Genomic DNA, 17,542 nt, shown 5'->3' with positions numbered 1-17,542 from the left:
TGCTGCTCTGGCCTCTGTGCTAGAAGTGAGAGTGCAGAGGGACAGCCCTGAACTTGCCCTGAAAGCAGCGAAACTGGCAATCAAGAGTCTGATTCAGAAGTTGTGTCTCTAAATTTACTTGTGTAAGAACATACTCTTCATAGCAATATACATAATGGTTTCAACTGCCCTCAAAATTAGGCAGATAAAAATATACAACAGAAACAAGGCATTTTATTAAAAATATGTAAAGAGATAGGAAGCATACACCAATAATAGGGCTACTGACAACAAACAGAAATATTTACCAGGAGCATTTTGGAGTGAAGTATTCCACTAAAGGGGAATAAAAATATTTAATGGGGGATAGTGGGGAGTAGCAGGCATTTGTATGTTTTTAAAGCACCAGATATAATTCTGATGTGAAACCAGCACTATGAGCCATGGTCTTGGAAGCCTCAATTGCTTAATTTGATGCAGTATAACATCATGCTTTAGCAGGGATAGGGAACGTCTGGCCTGTGGGTCATATAAGGCCTGAGAAATCATTTGGTCTGGCCCTGCCAAGGCAACCATAGGTGGGACTCGGAATTCAATAAATCTAGGAGCATTTTCATAGCCAATTTTTAACTTAATAACTTTGTGTGGCCCGCAAATGATGTATAAATATCCAAATGGCCCTTGGCAGAAAAAAGGCTCCCCACCTCTGCTTTAGAGTCTGGATTCTAGAGATAAACAACTTGGGATCAATTCCCAATGCTGCCCCTTTACTAGTTCCATGAGTATTAGTAAATTACCTCATTTATTCAACATCCAATGTATATTTGTTGAGTGCTAGGCTATGTTCTAGACATGTAACAGTGAATAAAACAAATGGAAGTTCCTGCCCTTGTGACATTTACACTCGAAGGACACAGACAAAGCGACAATAAATAATGTGTGTGTGTGTGTGTGTGTGTGTGTGTGTGTGTGAAGGCAATATGACAATACAGGGGGAAATCTGGAGGTGGGGGAGGGGGGAGATTGAAAGAAATGTATATATTGGATCTTCCACCCCCATAGACTTCTTGTATAGATTAAACAGAGTTTACATGTAAGGTGCTTGGAAGAGCGCCTGGCACATAATGTTCAGTAAGTGCTATCTGCCATTCTCTTTTTTTACCAATGAGGAAACTGATATCCGGAGAGGTGGAAGAATCTTTCCAGGTATATCTATGAGGGGGTGAATGAGGCTCAGGGCCACTCCTACCTGACCCCCTCAACTCACTACTAGAAGAATTTCAATCTGGGGATGGAAGACAAAGGCTAAAACAATGGGCCCAGAGCCTGCCTCTTGACACAGATTCCTGTACCTGAATGCAGCTCTTGCTGGTGCCATAGATCACAAGCAAATATTGCTAAATGCAACTTTTATTTGGCATCCCTGAGGATATGGATAAAATAAAGGGCTATAGGAACTCACCTTGCCTATAGCTTGGGCTAACTCCTTAAGAACCTTTATATTAAAATAGTCATATGAGGGGCTATCTGCGGGTCTCCATTTACACCATGAATAGGTAAACAATAGCTAAGGAAAAGTGTAAAAGGACACTATAAAATTCATTTTTGACACAATTTAATGTATTACTACTACTACTACTACCAATTATTACTATTTTTTAAAAATTTCCTTTAAATAAAATAGTACTATCTTGTGAATAAAGAAAATATGATAATTTCCTAAAACATATTTAGACCCGAGCAGTATTTTAAAACATTTTTAGAGTCAGGTGGAACTTAGAAAACGTATAGGAGACTATAAATTAGAAAAGCAATAGTTGAAGACATTTTCCTGAGAAACTGTATTATTAGAATAAATTATCGGAGTCAAATCCCTATGAGATGTTCAAACAATTCTTCTCTTTACTAGAATGACTAATATTTGTTTGGGTTATGAGATAACTATGAAAGTTAAGACCATATAATGTGAGTGAGTGAAAACTTGTTCCCATGGCACTCAAGCCTAAAAACAAATTTGATGTTGAGTAAAGGAGAGAGGAGCAACCAATTTAAACATGTTGCAAAACATTCTAGAATCTATGTGAAAAACATAATTTGCTCTGTTAGTCATGCCTTTTGATAACACAGCAAAATCTTCTTTTATCTTTATCATGAAAGCATATAAAGCAGAAAAGTAAAAAACAAACCAATAACTCTGGATGTATTATAAGAGATTAAATTGACAGAAAAAAAAATGGGGAAAAGGAAATCATCAAAGCAGTGGCTGAGAGCCCTGGGAACAAAGATAAGTGAAATTTGATGTAAACAGTGAGAAAGTTGCTGTGTGTCTAGGAGGGCTTCTGTTTATATGTAATTCATTTCTTTATGAATTTTCTCTCTGATTCAGAATGTGAGTTAGCATAAGTTACTCCAACTCTGCATGCAATTATTTAAAAATTTATGTGTGAAGCATTTAAATATACTCACATTAACAAGTGTGGGTAAGCATGTGGAAAAAAGAGAACCCTTATGCACTGTAAAGTGGGATTGTAAATTGATGCAGCCACTATGGAAGACAGCATGGAGGTTCCTCAAAAAATTAAAAATTAAAAATAGAGCCATTATGTGACCCAGGAACTCCACTTCTGGGTATTTACCTGAAGAAATCCAAAACACTAATTTGAAAAATTATATGCACCTCTATGTTACTGCAGCATTATTTATAAGAGCCGATATACATAAAAGCAGCTTAAGTGTCGTTTGATAGACAAATGGATACAGATGATGTGATACATATATACAATGGAATATTACTTGGCCACAAAAAAGAACGAAATCTTACCATTTGCCAAAGCATGAATAGACCTAGAGGGTATTATGCTAAGTGAAATAAGTCAGTTAGAGAAAGACAAATCCCATATGATTCCACTCACATGTGGAATCTAAAGAAGAAAATAAATTAACAAAATAGAAACAAACTCACAGACACAGAGAACTGATGGTTGCCAGAAGGAAGGGTGCTTGGGGGGCTGGGTGAAAAAGGTAAAGGGATTAAGAAGTATAAATTGGTAGTTAGAAAACAGTCACAGAGATGTAAAGTACAGCATAGGGAATATAGTCAACAATATTGTAATAACTATGTATGATGCCAGGGTACTTGAAATATCGAGGGGATCACTTTGTAAAATATATGACTGTCTAACTACTATGCTGTACATCTGAAACTAATACAAAATAATATTGAATGTAAACTGTAATTGACAAATAAAATGCAAATTTAAAAATAAAATAAAATCTTCTGTTTTAGGAACTTAAGTGTTCTCAGGCTGAAAGGGACTTTAGAGATCATCTAATGCAAGCTTTGATTTTGCAGAAGAATTGGGGGAGTTTGGAGTTAGGAAATGTGTGGAGTTCCAGTGGATATGGGGGGTCAGTAATGAGAGGGCAACTTTTTTTTTTTTTAAGAACAGTCCATTGATTTTCAGGGAGAAAGGAAGGGAGAGGGTGAGAGAAACATTGATGTGAAAGAGAAAAAATGATCGTCTGCCTCCTGCACCTGGAATCAAACTGGCACCTTTCTGGTGCATGGGATGATGCCCAACCAACTGAGTGACACCGGCCAGGGCAGGACCACATTTTTTATTTTTTCAGCTTTGACATGTGCATGTATTACTTTAAAAAATACATTTTGAAACATATCAGTAAGATGGTAACCAGTTAAATACTTCAGACACAAGCACTGTGAGGGCTTGGAGGAAGATAAGTCATTGTGGGCACAGTCACTGTTCAGGGTAGGCTTCCTGAAGGAGGACACGGCCAGTCCTTAAAAGATGGAAGGGATTTGACAGAAAGATAAAGCACACAGCTGCTGCCCTCAGGGTTCACTCTCCCGTGGGAGAGAAGGATCCATCAGCAATCAATTACAAGACAAGAGGCCTAACTGCTATAGTTTACCTCTAAGCAAAGTTCTGTGAATACACAGAGGAGGTCCATTAATCTGCTTGGGCTGCCATAACAAAATACCACAGACTGCATGGCTTAACAAAAAGAAGTGTATTTTCTCAGTTCTGGAGCTTACGAAGTCCAGGAGGAAGGTGCTAGCAGATTGCATTCCTAGTGAGAACTCTTTTCCTGGCTTGTAGGAGGCCACCTTCTTGCAGTGTCTTTCCATGACACAAAGAGACAAGCTCTCTGGTGTCTCTTCTTATAAGGTCCCCACTCTCATGACCTCATGTAAACCTAATTACCTCCCAAAGGTCCCATCTCCCAGTATCATCACATTGGAGGCCAGGGTGTCAACATAAGAATTTCAGGGAACACAAACATTCAGTGCATAACAGAAGGAACATGTTAACTCTGCCTACAGAACAGGAGCTATTGCAGAGGAAGTGACTACTGAGCTTGGTCCTAGAGCAGGCATAGGAGGTCACCAGTGAGGAACAGTGAGAGCATACCTGTGGAGAGAACAGCAGGAACAAAACACAGGAGGAGGGATGAATGGTGAGCATTTGGGATAGACAGAATCATGAGTACCTGTAGGGGGAAAAACTAACTTGAGACCAGATTATAGAAAGTCCCTGCACATGATGCTGAGGAGCTTAAAATTTATATGGGCAGTGGGGAGCTGGTAAAATTGTGTGTGTTATAATAAAGTTTGTTGTTTGGATAACAGTAATACAAGTTTAATATTCGAAAATTGAATTTTTAAAAAATTTAATGTTGAAATATTCAAACTTACAGAAAGATTGCAAGAATAGTACAAAGAACTCCTGTGTACTTTACCCAGATTTACCAGTTATTACTATTTTGCCACATTTCTTCATTATTCTCTTTCTCTCTTCGTGTAACATACATATTGTTTAGACATATGGAAATAAATATAGACAGATGTGCCCGTGTATGTGCACACACACACAGACACACACACACGCGCACATATTTTCTCCTGAAGGATGATGAACCCATCTTCTGCTTATCTTTCTACCTCCTGGCTGAGCCCTAAGCACAGCAGGCACTAAATAAAGATTGCAGGCTAACCATCACAGAGTAGCTACAGAAAAAGGCCAGGGGTGACCACATTTCCTTCTGGGAAGATGAGCGCTGGGAGGACTCTGGGGATTTCCCAGCAGAAATGAGGAGCACTTGAGTCAGAAAACCAGAGTAGTTCCTCCCCTGCTGCTGAGAATCAGTCAAACAGCAATTAGCATGGTGCCAGAAGCATACAACTCTGTACCAGGTCCATGATTCCTCATCTGGAATTTCCAAATCCAAAATACTCTGAAAGTATTTTTGTATCACATTTGTCGGCAAAACCTGTCCTGAAATGATCCTGAGGCTTTTGATAGTGTTTATTTATCCCACTCACTGTGAATTTTCATACATTTTACTGCATGACTATTAATGTGTTTGATAACAAGGGCTTCCTCTGAACTCACTGGGGATAGTAATTAATTCAGGATATATCTATCTCCTTTCTAAAATCCAAACATTCTGAATTTCAAATTCATGGGACTGTAAAGATTTCAGATAAGGAAATATGGAAGTGTATTTTAAAAGTGGGGGTAAAAACTTTGCAACCTAGACTGGAGCCTTTAAATGAACATTTCACTCATGAAAATGTGAGTGGAGCTCACAGAAGACTCCACAGGCTTTGGCACCTTATATCTGGAACTACTGAGCGGGCCTTCATTTTGCCTGTTTGGACTCATGCTCCTCATTTCAGCACCTTTGGTTCTTTGCTTGACTCTGTCCCTCAGCAACCACTACAGGCCTGGCTCATCATGCAATTCAAAGCCCTCGCTCTTCCTCAGGGTATGGTGTTTGCTATTTGGTCTCCGGCCCTCCTGAACTACAACTGCCTCTGAGAAAAGGGCTTACCAGCTCCTCTCCCATCAGCCCTGCTCCACCCTCACTGTGCTGTGCCACAGTGGGACTTATCACCTGCACCTGTCTCCTGCTGTCTTTCCTGTAACACTGGGAGGTGGGCAGTGTGTGCAAAAGGAAATCAGACCACTCAGCCATTCAACCATCCAGCTAGTCACTTGTTGGATCATTCATGTATTCAAGAAATATATACTGAATGTCTATAAAATGCCAGGTGCTGTTCTAGGTACTACAAGTACAGCAATTAAAGACATATTTGATGTCATCATTTAATTTACAATCTAACAAGAGAAACAAATTATTAATTACAATTGTAGTAAGTGCTACAAATGGGGATGCAGAGTATGGTGAAAGGGTATAAGGAGGGGGAAGGGGCCTAACTTGGCATAGAGGCTCAAGAAAGTCTTCCCCAAGGAAGTGACTTTTGAGTTGAGATGAGAAAAATGAGTAGGACGTAGCTGGGGAGCTAGGTGAAAGGAGAGAGGAGGGCGGGGAGGCTGAAGGGAAAATTTCAGGCAAAGCAAACTGCACATAAAGGACCCAAAGCAGAAAAGGACTTGGCCAAAATGTTGAAGCGAAAGCCGTAATTGTGGCTAGAGGGCAGAGAAAGAGAGACAGAGACAGAGACAGAGACAGAGAGAGACAGAGAGAGAACGAGCGTGCCAGCCTGGGCTGCCTTACCTTTTGTGACAGCATGGATGGACCTGGAGAGTATTATGCTAAGTGAAATAAGCCAGTTGGAGAAAGACAAGTATCACATGATCTCACTTACATGTGGAATCTAATGAACAGAATAAACTAACAAACAAAATAGAAGCAGGCTGACAGCTGTGAGAGGGGAAGGGGGTTGGCGGCTGGGTAAAAAAAGGTGAAGGGATTAAGCAAAGCAAAAAAACTCATAGACACAGACAATAGTATGGTGATTCCAAGAGGGAAAGGGGGGTGGGGGAGGTAGAAGAGGGTAAAGGGAGAATAAATGGTGATGCAAGAAAACTTGACTTCGGGTGGCAAAGACGCAGTACAATATACAGATGATGTATTATAGAATTATATACCTAAACCCTATATAATTTTATTAACCAATGTCACCCCAATCAATTCAATTTAATAAAAGAGTAAATGTATGAAGAATAGAATTAGTTCTTCCCTCTTAGGGCACATAGACATCTGATAAGAGAGGGAGCACAGAAACACACCCACCAAATGAGCATGACCCTGAGCAGGACCGGATCCTGCTGCTCCTGAAACAATGGGTTACACAGCTTAGCTCCATATAGGTAAGGCCAAGGCTTCCAGAAAGGACTTGCCTTCTCCAGGAAGGAAAAGAATCGAGGCTCCTTTCCAGGCGATCCTCAGGACCGCCTTTCACCTCCAAGGAAGAAGCCTACAAAATGTTGCCTGTTCTATGTTCACACATGCACTTACTTCAAAACCTTTCAGCCTTACCACTTCAGTAGTCCAACCACTATCCTACAATCAAAGAATGCTCTATCTCTTAGGACTTTCCTCCCTAATTTTTGTTTGAATAGTATCTAAATAAAAATCACAGTTGGGGTGATTTCATCTTTAAATCTGTTGTTCATAAAGGTTCATGAAGTGTGCATTAAGAATCACAATCATGCGTTATCATATATAAATGACTTCACTCAAAGCAGAATTTACTCTGGCTTACTTCCACGCTCCAAGACTTTTATGCTGCCGGCTGGCATTAGGAACACTGCTGGAATTCATTCTTGAACAGAACTTTTCCTGAACTGAAACTCTATACTAAAAAGCAGTGAAGAAAACTTGTTACCATTCATTTATTTTGGACTTAGATTCAAAGGGTAGGAGGAATGGGGGAAGGACAATAGTTCTTTGACACTAGCAATATTAAGTTAGTAGAAAGCCAAAACTCTCTTCATTAGATGTAATAGCCTGAGGTAGAATAATCAGAAAAACAATTATGCAAAGTAGGTCTTTGGCAGGAGGGGAAAGATAAGATACAGATATGTCTTGAAACATATTAAGCCATTGCTAAACATGATCCCTGTAAATTCTAAAAATTCCCAGCTCTTCACTACTGTAAAAGTTTACCAAAATGTGATAAAATTATATATTCAGAAGTTAAAGGAAGTTGTATATTTGAAGTTGGGCTTTTTCTTTCGTTTTTATGTTTATATGAAAATAATATTCCAATATGAAAGGAAATGAGTACTACTAAGACCATACTAATTTTACTTTCTCAAGGACTATTTAGTATTCCAAAAATAGCAAGAGCCACCTAAAATGTAAAACTTGAAACTTACTATTCAAACACAATTCTATTATTTCCAATTGTTCCTCTAATTGTGACTCTGGATCCCAAAGGACTACAGCAAACTCTTAAAGTACAAATTTAGTAGTTCAGTACTCAATAAAGTCTCTTTCTGGAAAATGTAAAGGTCTGCCTTCTCTTTACTCTCTTAATATGCATCTTTCTAATAAAAATTTACATTTTTCTGGACTAAGATTTATGAATAACTGCCAAATTTAAAAAATGATTTGAACAAAAGCAAACTATTAACAGACTGGCAATTTATTAAAATTCCACAATTATATTTCCATCTAATATTCCACATTACCCTTGCCCATCACCAAAACGCTAGCAGTCTCAGAAAACAGCAAAGTATGTTAAGTAACATTATTTTAGAACATACTAATTTTACTTTCTCAACTTCAATTCACAGTATATTGTAGAATTATCCATTTCAACATTACTAGTGTTAAAGGTGCGCTCTGAAATATTATCTTGGAACTCTTAGGTGAGTTTTGTTCAAGCTTTGGAGATCCTATTTGGTACAAGTTGACTAGGAGAAACCTCCTTCATCTCCATCTCTGTCTCTATCTCTATTGCTATCCCTGTCTCTATGTCTATAACTGTCTCTATACCTAATCAATAACTAGATCTATATATTTTTGGATTATGTCCTCTCTGCTTAGAATGTCTTATGACTCATTTAGGAAAAAGGAAGCAACACACCCACATCCTAAAGTACCTTAACCACAATGCTGAGGCTTCTGTATTAACTGAAACACTTTAACACTGGAGAAAAGCCCCCAAGTAAAATTGACCAAATCCCAGAAGATTAAATCAGTTTAGAATCTTTGTTTGTTTGTTTCTTCTTCTTAAAAATCCTTTATGGCCCAACTGGTTAAATATAAAAAAATCCACCAGATCTTGAGTTAATATATATTTGTAGCTATACTCAGAACTCTGTGTTTACCTCCACTGACCTCTCCACTACCCACAAATGTGGCACAAATTTATTTTGCCTTTTTCTTCCTCACTCTGTTGGTCACTAAAGCCACGAATTCAAGAATGGGGATGTTCTGAAGGTCAGACTCTACAAAACTGACCTAACTTGGCTTATACTCTTAAAAATTTTGGCCCCAAATAGCCAAATATATTTAGTCATACTAAGTTGTAAGATTTATAAGCTCAAATTCTATGAAACTCAAAATCAAGGAATAATATTTTTTAATTCAAGCAGCCTTTCAGGATGAGAGAGTTTACCTACATTTCTAGTTTACCATGTCTTTGGGTGCATCAAAAACAAAAACAGATTAACACATATAGGTTGAGATATCCAAAAAGTACTAGCAACTTTAGCAACCTTAAATGGTTGAGAAGGGAGTTAATAGAGTCGAAGGGGATGGCTCCTCTTCCCCCGGCCCACCTCTCAAAATGCAGAAAAAGTTAAATGCTTCCTGTGAGTTTTGATACTGGAACCAAGTCAGCTAACAATATTTCATGAACACTAAATATCAGAAAATGTGTAAAATACTTTACATTTAGCTTTCTATAGCAGCTGTAACAAATGACCACAAACAACACAAATTTAATATCTTAGAGTTCTGGAGATCAGAAGTCCAAAATGGATTTCACTGGGCTAAACTAAAAAAATCAGCAGGGCTGCACTCCTTTCTGGAGCCTCCAGGGGAAAGTCCATTTCCTTGCCCTTTCCAGCTTCTAGAGGGTGCCCACATTTCCTGACTAGTGGTTTCTTCCATCTTCAAAGCAAGCAATGCTGGTAGAGCTCTTTCCACATTACATCACTCTCACCTCTTCTGCCTCCCTTTTCCACTTTAAAAAGTCCTTTATATTTACAGTGGGCCCACCCAGATAATCCACAAAGATCTCCCTATCTCAAGGTCAGATGACTAGCAACCTTAATTCCATCTTCATATTGGGTAGATGATATGTCAAGTGTGCAGGATGAAGATTGCCTCTATCTTCTCAGAGCGAGTTATAATTATTTCCAAATTGGACTTCATGTTTGAAAACAAACCTTTGTTTTCAAGACCTCTTTCTCAATATAGAACAGCAAAAACTAATTATTTATGTCAGAGCTCTTCTATCCTTGAGTTTATTCATCAGCAAATAAAAGCTCTGAAGCCCATGTTTGAGAAGATAGAAAAGCTGTTAAATTAGAAATAACAGCAGTAGCAGGAGGTATTATTTCTTAAATCTTCCCCACATTTAATAAATGCTTCCACTGAGGGCACTTGTCACATATAAACCATATACTCTGTTTAAATTAATATATTAATGCTCCCACAGCTGTTTAAGCTAGCATTCAGTGTGGAATCATTCAATCAATGCAGACAACAGTGCACAAGCATCTTCTGTGTGCCAGGCACTGAAGATACAAACCCTGGAAAAAGAAGTTATCAGAAAAGAGGCAGCAGTCCTTGAGCTCCCCCATTACTGTAAAATATTTTAAGAAATCAGAAAAGCAACAGGGAATAGTAGAGAGAGCTTTGAAGTCAGGCAAACTGAGTTCATATCCACATTCCATTACTTACTAGCTATATAACTTTAGTCAAGTCATTTGGCCTATCTGAGATTTCCTATCTTTAGAGGAAGGTGAATTCTACCTATGTTATAGAGGGGATGAGATAATTTCTATTAATGATCAAATGAATGAAGGGTGGTCTCTTTCCAAATCAACTTTTCAAACAGATATGCATAGAATGGCTTTCTTACAAACCAAAGAAAGTTGTAATACAGTCTTAGAGCCAAAGAAGTCACAAGGGATAGTTCTCAGCTAGTGGATGAAGTGTTATGACAACCAAAGTATCAAGTTAGATACCATCTGAACTTTTCATATTGAATTAAATTTTATGTGAAAATTAGCAAATGACTTTGATGAAAGTTGATTTAAAACAAGAGAGTTTGCTTATTTTTTAATTTTTTATCATGAAAGTCTGGTTGTTCTAAAAAGGTTCTTTGACCTTGGGGCTGTACGCACACACATACAAATTTACTGATTTTTTTAAAGATTATATACTATCTCTGGAGTTTTAATGAACAGTGACAACACAAATTCGTAACACTGTTAAAAAGTTTAGCTGCTCACCTAACATCATACTATCTACAAAGTGCAAAGGCACATTTTTTCTTGTATGAAATTGTTAACCTCAGGATTTTGACGTGCTTTCAAATATAAAAGTCATGTTTATTAAATAGCTTGACTGTCATTTTTTGTACTGTACCAAACAAATAACTATGATTCATAGCGACTTTTAAAAATCTATGTAATTATTTTCATTAATTGTTTTACATACATTACTTTTATTTTATTTTAAATTATTTTGCCTTACTAAAAATACATTAAGGGTTTGTCCCACCAAGCATACATTTTATTATTTTAATAACTAATGAAATTATACACATTTTTCAACATCCTGTATTTGACTCTTTTAGCTTCCTCTCCTTGAAAGGTAATGGCTCAGACACATTTGCAAATTATTTTAAATCTATAAGTTTTATAATAAAGAAATATAACACCTGAATTATCTTTTTGATATTATGTGAACCAGTAGATAAGTAGTTCAAGTATACTTACTACCAATTATAAACACACATAATTTTTGCTAAAAAAAAAAAAAAATGCTAGCTGAAAACATAAGTTTTTATAAATAATTTTTTCCTTAGTACCTTTATAAAATAATGGCCTGCTATCTCTGTGGTACAGCATTTTAGTTCTGGCAAGTCCCCTTTTTTCCACCACCTGAAGAAACTGTATGTCTAGAACAGCATTGTCCAATAGAACTTTCTGCCATGATGAAATGTTGTAAGCTGTCCAGTACATTAGCCACTAGCCAGATGTTGCTACTAAGCACTTGAAATGCAGTTAGTGTGGCAGATGAACTTAAAATTTCATTTATTTTAATTAATTTAAATTTAAATTGCCACATGTAGCTAGTGGCTCCTACATTGGACAGTGCAGGTCTAGAATGCATGTTAAAATAGCTGGAGCAGTGGAAAAGTATGATTACTATGTCTTTATACTCCACCCCTTTCTCAAGCTATTCAACTCTTACCCATAGTAGGATACAAAGTCAAGTCTCATTTCCTCCATGAAATTTTCACTGATCACTAATCCACATGGATGTCTCTCTTCTTCGAACTCCTAAACATTTAACTGTTTTATAATGGAATTTAGTGGCCGATTATACCTTGTACAACAGTTTAATTTTAATGTATATAAATTTAAGCATAAAATACAAAAACAACAACTACCAGCTTCTATTCACGGAAAGCTTATAGTGCTGAACACTTCACAAATTTTACTTCATCTTCTTAATAGCCTGTAAAGTAATTATAATCTCTATTTTACTATGAGAATATTATGGCTCCAAGGGATGATGTGAACTGCTCAGGTCAAACAGGTAATAAGTAGCAGAGCTCCAACTTGAAACCAGGTCCATGACTCCAGTCTTTACAGGTGAGGCCTTGTCAGAGTATGCAGGGTCATTTGAAATACTTTGGCCCGATTTGATTACTGGAAGCCATCATAACAAACCTAAACCTGTTCGAGGAGACTACTTTGTAACAATTACAGCTTAGTGGAGATAAAAGATTATGATTCAATTTAAATTATACGAGTATTTCATTTATAGTAAAAGATCATTCCAAAATTCTTCCATCTTAGACTAGACATAGCACTTTCTTAAAGACCAATTGCTCCATCTAGTGAAACCAATGGGAATACCATACCCCCAAGTACTTAAGAGAGATTCCCAGCAGGAGCTGCAACTTCCCTAGCAGTTCTCTTGGAAATTAGTAGAAATGCATTTTGGTTATTACAAAGAATGAGGGTTTTCTTGGCTTTCATCAGGTGGGGTCAGGAATGCTAGATATCATGCATGAATTCCACATCAACAAAAAATTGCCCCACTTCCAAGGGGGGAAATCCACTTGTACTTACAAATCTGAGCTTGAAATTTAACACAGTTTTACATATAAAAACAAAATGTTTGCACTGTTTTACTATTCAATGAATTTTCCAGGAATAAATTATGCAATTTCATCTAATTATATCAGTTGTAAAATACAGTATTATTTAAATATCACTAAGAAAGGAAAAAAGAAAGAAAAACATTGCCAATTAAACTATGACACAACACACAATGGCCCTGACCAGTGTAGCTCGGTTGGTTGGATGTCGTCTTGTGCATCAAAGGTTGCCAGTTTGATTCCTGCTCAGGGCACATGCCCAGGCTGTGGGATGGATCCCCAGTAGGGGGCGTGCAGGAGGCAGCCTGACTGATGTTTTACTCTTACATTAGTGTTTCTTTCTCTCTCTGTGTCTCTCCTTCTTTCTCTCTCTCTCCCTTCCCCTCTCTCTAAAAACAAAAACAATTTTAAAAATTCTTAAAAAACACACACAGAAACTACTACACAATAGTTTGTAACAATGCTCCTGGCCTGCTGGCTCAGGTGGTTGGGAGTGCCCTTCCATACACCAAAAGGTTGAGGGTTGATTCCTGTCAGGGCACATATCTAGGTTGTAGGTCTGATCCCCAGTCTCCATCCATGGTGACTATACCAACAGTTATAACTTTCTAACTACTCTGTCATTTATAGTGTAGGCATATTAATACCTTTACATATTAAAACAGACACTATTAAAAACTACTTTTATTCCTTTTGTATCAGGATCATTATATTGATGTGTTTCTATTTATGTGCATAGGCAGGTTATATTATCTATGAGTTTCATTTCAAGAAAGTAAAGACTATTTTAGAAAATATCTGTTTTAGAACATGACATTTGATCTAACAGGGTTTAGAAAATGCTGAATTTAGGAATCATGAATAAATACTTTTCCTGTAAACAGAAAACAAATACTTGGGAGCACTTTTCTAACAAGTGTTAATGTGTGTGTGGACAGGGGGAGGAGGAGGCAAAATTTGTGTAACAATTTAACATTAAGTGAGGAGAGTTTTATGCTCTTGTTTTAAGAAAATGACTTCACATTTTGTATAAAGAGCACGAGCTCTTAAGTCAAATTACCTGGACTCAAATCATGGGCCTACCATTTTGTATGTCATTTTGAATAAATGACTAGGTCTCTCTGCCTCAGTTCCCTAGTGAGTAAAATAAAGATTACAACGGCAGGGTTCTCATGAGGACTCAGTGGTACAATACATGGGATGGCATTTACAATAATGGCTGGTACATCGAAGCATGAAATACATGAAAGCTATCATTAACTATAACCATAAAACAGATATTTCTGCAAAACAAAAATGTCTGAACTTCTGCTAAGCTCTTTACTACTTGAGAAATTACTCCTGATGAACTTACAATTTCTTGACATAATAGACAATAACTTAAAGGTTTTGTGAGTGTTTCATCACAGACATGTATTAGAAAAGATTAGAGTATCTTCTGGGTAATGAGTTTTATTGCCAATTGCCACAAAAATGCTCTGCATTATACAAATATATCCTACAGTCCAAAGCACAAAAAGGTAATAGATGAAGTGTAGCCAAAATATATTCCCCCATCAAATAAAATACAATGCCAATATAGACATACCATTAGTTTTTGTAAGATCATTTAAGGTTTTATTTTATTCAAATCAACAAATATCATTAAGGATCTACCAAAATCTCAGCTCCAGGCTATGCTGAGTAAGTACAAAAGAAGCAGGACTGTGCTCCTATCCCATGGGAAGATGCTGGGATGCTGGAATGGTGAGACTGAGAGGTATGAAAATACAGAGTCCTTAAGAGGAAGAGCACACTTAAATGCTAAATTGCATGGCACGGCTCATAAATGAGTTGTAGGAATCCAGAGGAAGATTAGTGAGTCGTAGGGTGGTTAAGAAAAGTTGTGCCCAGGAGAAGGGGGAGGGGATGCAGCAGGTATTATATGTATGACCTGGTTAAGTTAGTTAACCTCTTGGCATTACTGTTTCATCCTTTACAAGTTTTCAATTTAATGCATGTAAAATGCCAAGCACATTCTAAAGTAAAATAGGTTTGTGGTGGGGTCTTAGGGAATGATACCTGCCTAAAGAGAGAATGTTTCAGATATCAGGATAACCTATGTCATGTAAAGGAAAAACTTCCACAAGTAACAGGCCTATTACTATAAATACCATTTTTTTTGTGGCAAATAACGATCACGTTTTCCCCCTTGTGTGGGTAAAATAACTCCCTTAGCACATGAGACTTGATGCAGGTTAAAATCCTATACAGTTCCTTCTTCCAAGCAAAAAGGTCTTTCTTTGAACAAAGAAATGGCCTAGAATATACATATCTGTTTTCCCCTCTAAATCCTTGCTTCTCTCACTGGCCCTTCTCTTTTTTAAAAGTGATCATAACCTAAGCTTGCCATCATCTGTAATGAAGTTATAATCACAATCACTTCTCTACTGTGTTTTTCAGATAAATAAAATTAGAAAAAATAAGTTTTTCTCATTTCCTGTATATAGTCAATCAAATATTCCATACCACAGCTTTTCCAATAAGAGAAGTAAGGATTCTTCCAAAGTGTCTCAATACTATCTGGGGAAATTATACTCACCAGAGTCCTGATTATATTTACATGTACCATCTGCCACTGGAGTCTTTCCTAACATTATCAGTTAGAGCCCTAATTTTCCCAGTAAGCAGAAACAGAGAAAATAACAGGATAACATTATGTGGACAACATAATGGTGACTTTAACAAGTAAAGACACATATCTTAGGAGTGGTGAAAGCCTGGCACTATCGTCTGCTTAAAAATAGAAGGCATATTAGAGTAATAAAAGTTTCCACTTCAGGCCAAATTAAATTATTCCAGTTCCAAGACTGAGAATAATTTCATGGCAATTAGAAAGAAGTGGGCCTTGTGAAAAATTCCATTATTCATTCTTATCTATACAAAAGTAATTTCAGTTATGGATCACAGGATCTATATCCATTTCTTGCAGAGAGAAATGACGTAAGGCCTGGAATCATTACCTTGGCTTGTTCAGAAAGCAGAGAAAAACTGGAAATACAGTGTTGGTAGTTTGAGGCTTTGCTATGAAAACTCACCTAAATATGTCAGTCCTTTAGAGTTTGTTTGTCATACAGTGTGACCACACAAATGTAAATTATTTGTAAGACAATTTTTTTTAATGCTTTCATAGTCTTTGATGCATATGTACAAATTCATTTTGACTAGGACTTTCTTCCTGCAAACAGTGAGCAGTCCGGTTTCCTGGTGGCAGATAGGGAGGAAAGCAGGGAAAAATCAGCATGTCCCTTACTTCTGCAAGCACCAAGATGAAAGGCAGGAGAAACTATTCTATTCATTTGTGTACTTAACATTCTAATAATCTATGCAACATTATGCAAGGCAGTGTGCTAGGCACTAGATAAACAGTGGTAAACAAAAACATAACCCCATCCTCCTGCAGATTTTTGGTCTCTTCAAATACCTTTTGTGTAGGTTTTGGCTTTAATTTTGTCTTCTTGTGCACTGTATAAGTTGATTTCTGGTCTCAATAAATAAAAAGAAACTCAAAATATAATAAATCAAGTTGTTGGGCAGGACCTCAGAGGAAGCAAAGGACAAGGCTGAAGGGGTTGCTACTAGGAAAAACTTGAGGCACACATAGATGCAGCACAAAATCTCAACTCGAGGAGCACTCAGTTCATATTACTTCTGTAACAAATTACCACGAACTTAATAACTTCAACCAACACAAATTAATTATCCTACAGTGCTGGAGATTAGGCATCATAAAATCAAGGAGTTGGCAAGGTTACCTTCCTTTGCAGGCTCTTTGGGAGAATCTGTTCCCTTACCTTTCCAGCTTCTAGAGGCTGCAGTTTCCCCTTGGATCCTGGCTCCTTCCTCCATCTTCGAAGCCAGCAGCGTAGTATTTTCAAATCTTTCACTTTTCTCCCTCTTTCTCGCCTCTGCTTTGGTCATCATCTTCTCAGACTGACACTCTTGCCTCCTTTCTATACGGACCCATATGATTACATAGGGTCCACCCAGACAATCCAGGAGAGCCGTCCATCTCCAGATCCTTAAGCTCATCATATCTATAAGTCTCTTTACCACGTAGGAGACACATTCATGGCTTCTGAAGATTAGGAGCGGGACGTCTCTGGGACCATATTCAGCCTACCACCTAAGACAAAGCAAATAGAAAAAAAAAGTTTGCCTCTTTTACACTTCAAGTCAACCAACTGCATGTCGGCATTCTGCAAATTTGTTTCCTACTTCAAGACTATTTTGGTTATCCATTTTAACTGGCTTTTCTTCATAAAAATGGTGGCACGTGGCTCCTCACCTGGTATTTCTCTGAGGCCCTGTAACTCTCCAACATGTTTTCCTCACAAGTCAACAATCTAAAAATAAAACCACCAGAGACACTGACATAACTCTTAAATGAACGGCATG

The 17,542-nt window shown here is 37.4% G+C and overlaps 1 protein-coding gene across 1 annotated transcript in view; it reads right to left on the bottom strand.

The window, feature by feature from the left end:
* Positions 1–17,542, bottom strand: part of DSE (dermatan sulfate epimerase) — a 90,521-nt gene that overhangs the window by 72,254 nt on the left and 725 nt on the right. Inside the window, exon 2 of the mRNA XM_081141282.1 lies at positions 16,939–17,270. Coding sequence (XP_080997408.1) covers positions 16,939–17,179 — 241 coding nt within the window. The 5' untranslated portion in view covers positions 17,180–17,270. The remainder of the gene's footprint in view (positions 1–16,938; positions 17,271–17,542) is intronic.

This window comes from Miniopterus schreibersii (genome assembly GCF_964146895.1).
Source record: "Miniopterus schreibersii genome assembly, chromosome: 6".
Taxonomy (NCBI): domain Eukaryota; kingdom Metazoa; phylum Chordata; class Mammalia; order Chiroptera; family Miniopteridae; genus Miniopterus; species Miniopterus schreibersii.
This window is presented reverse-complemented; position numbering and strand designations above follow the sequence as displayed.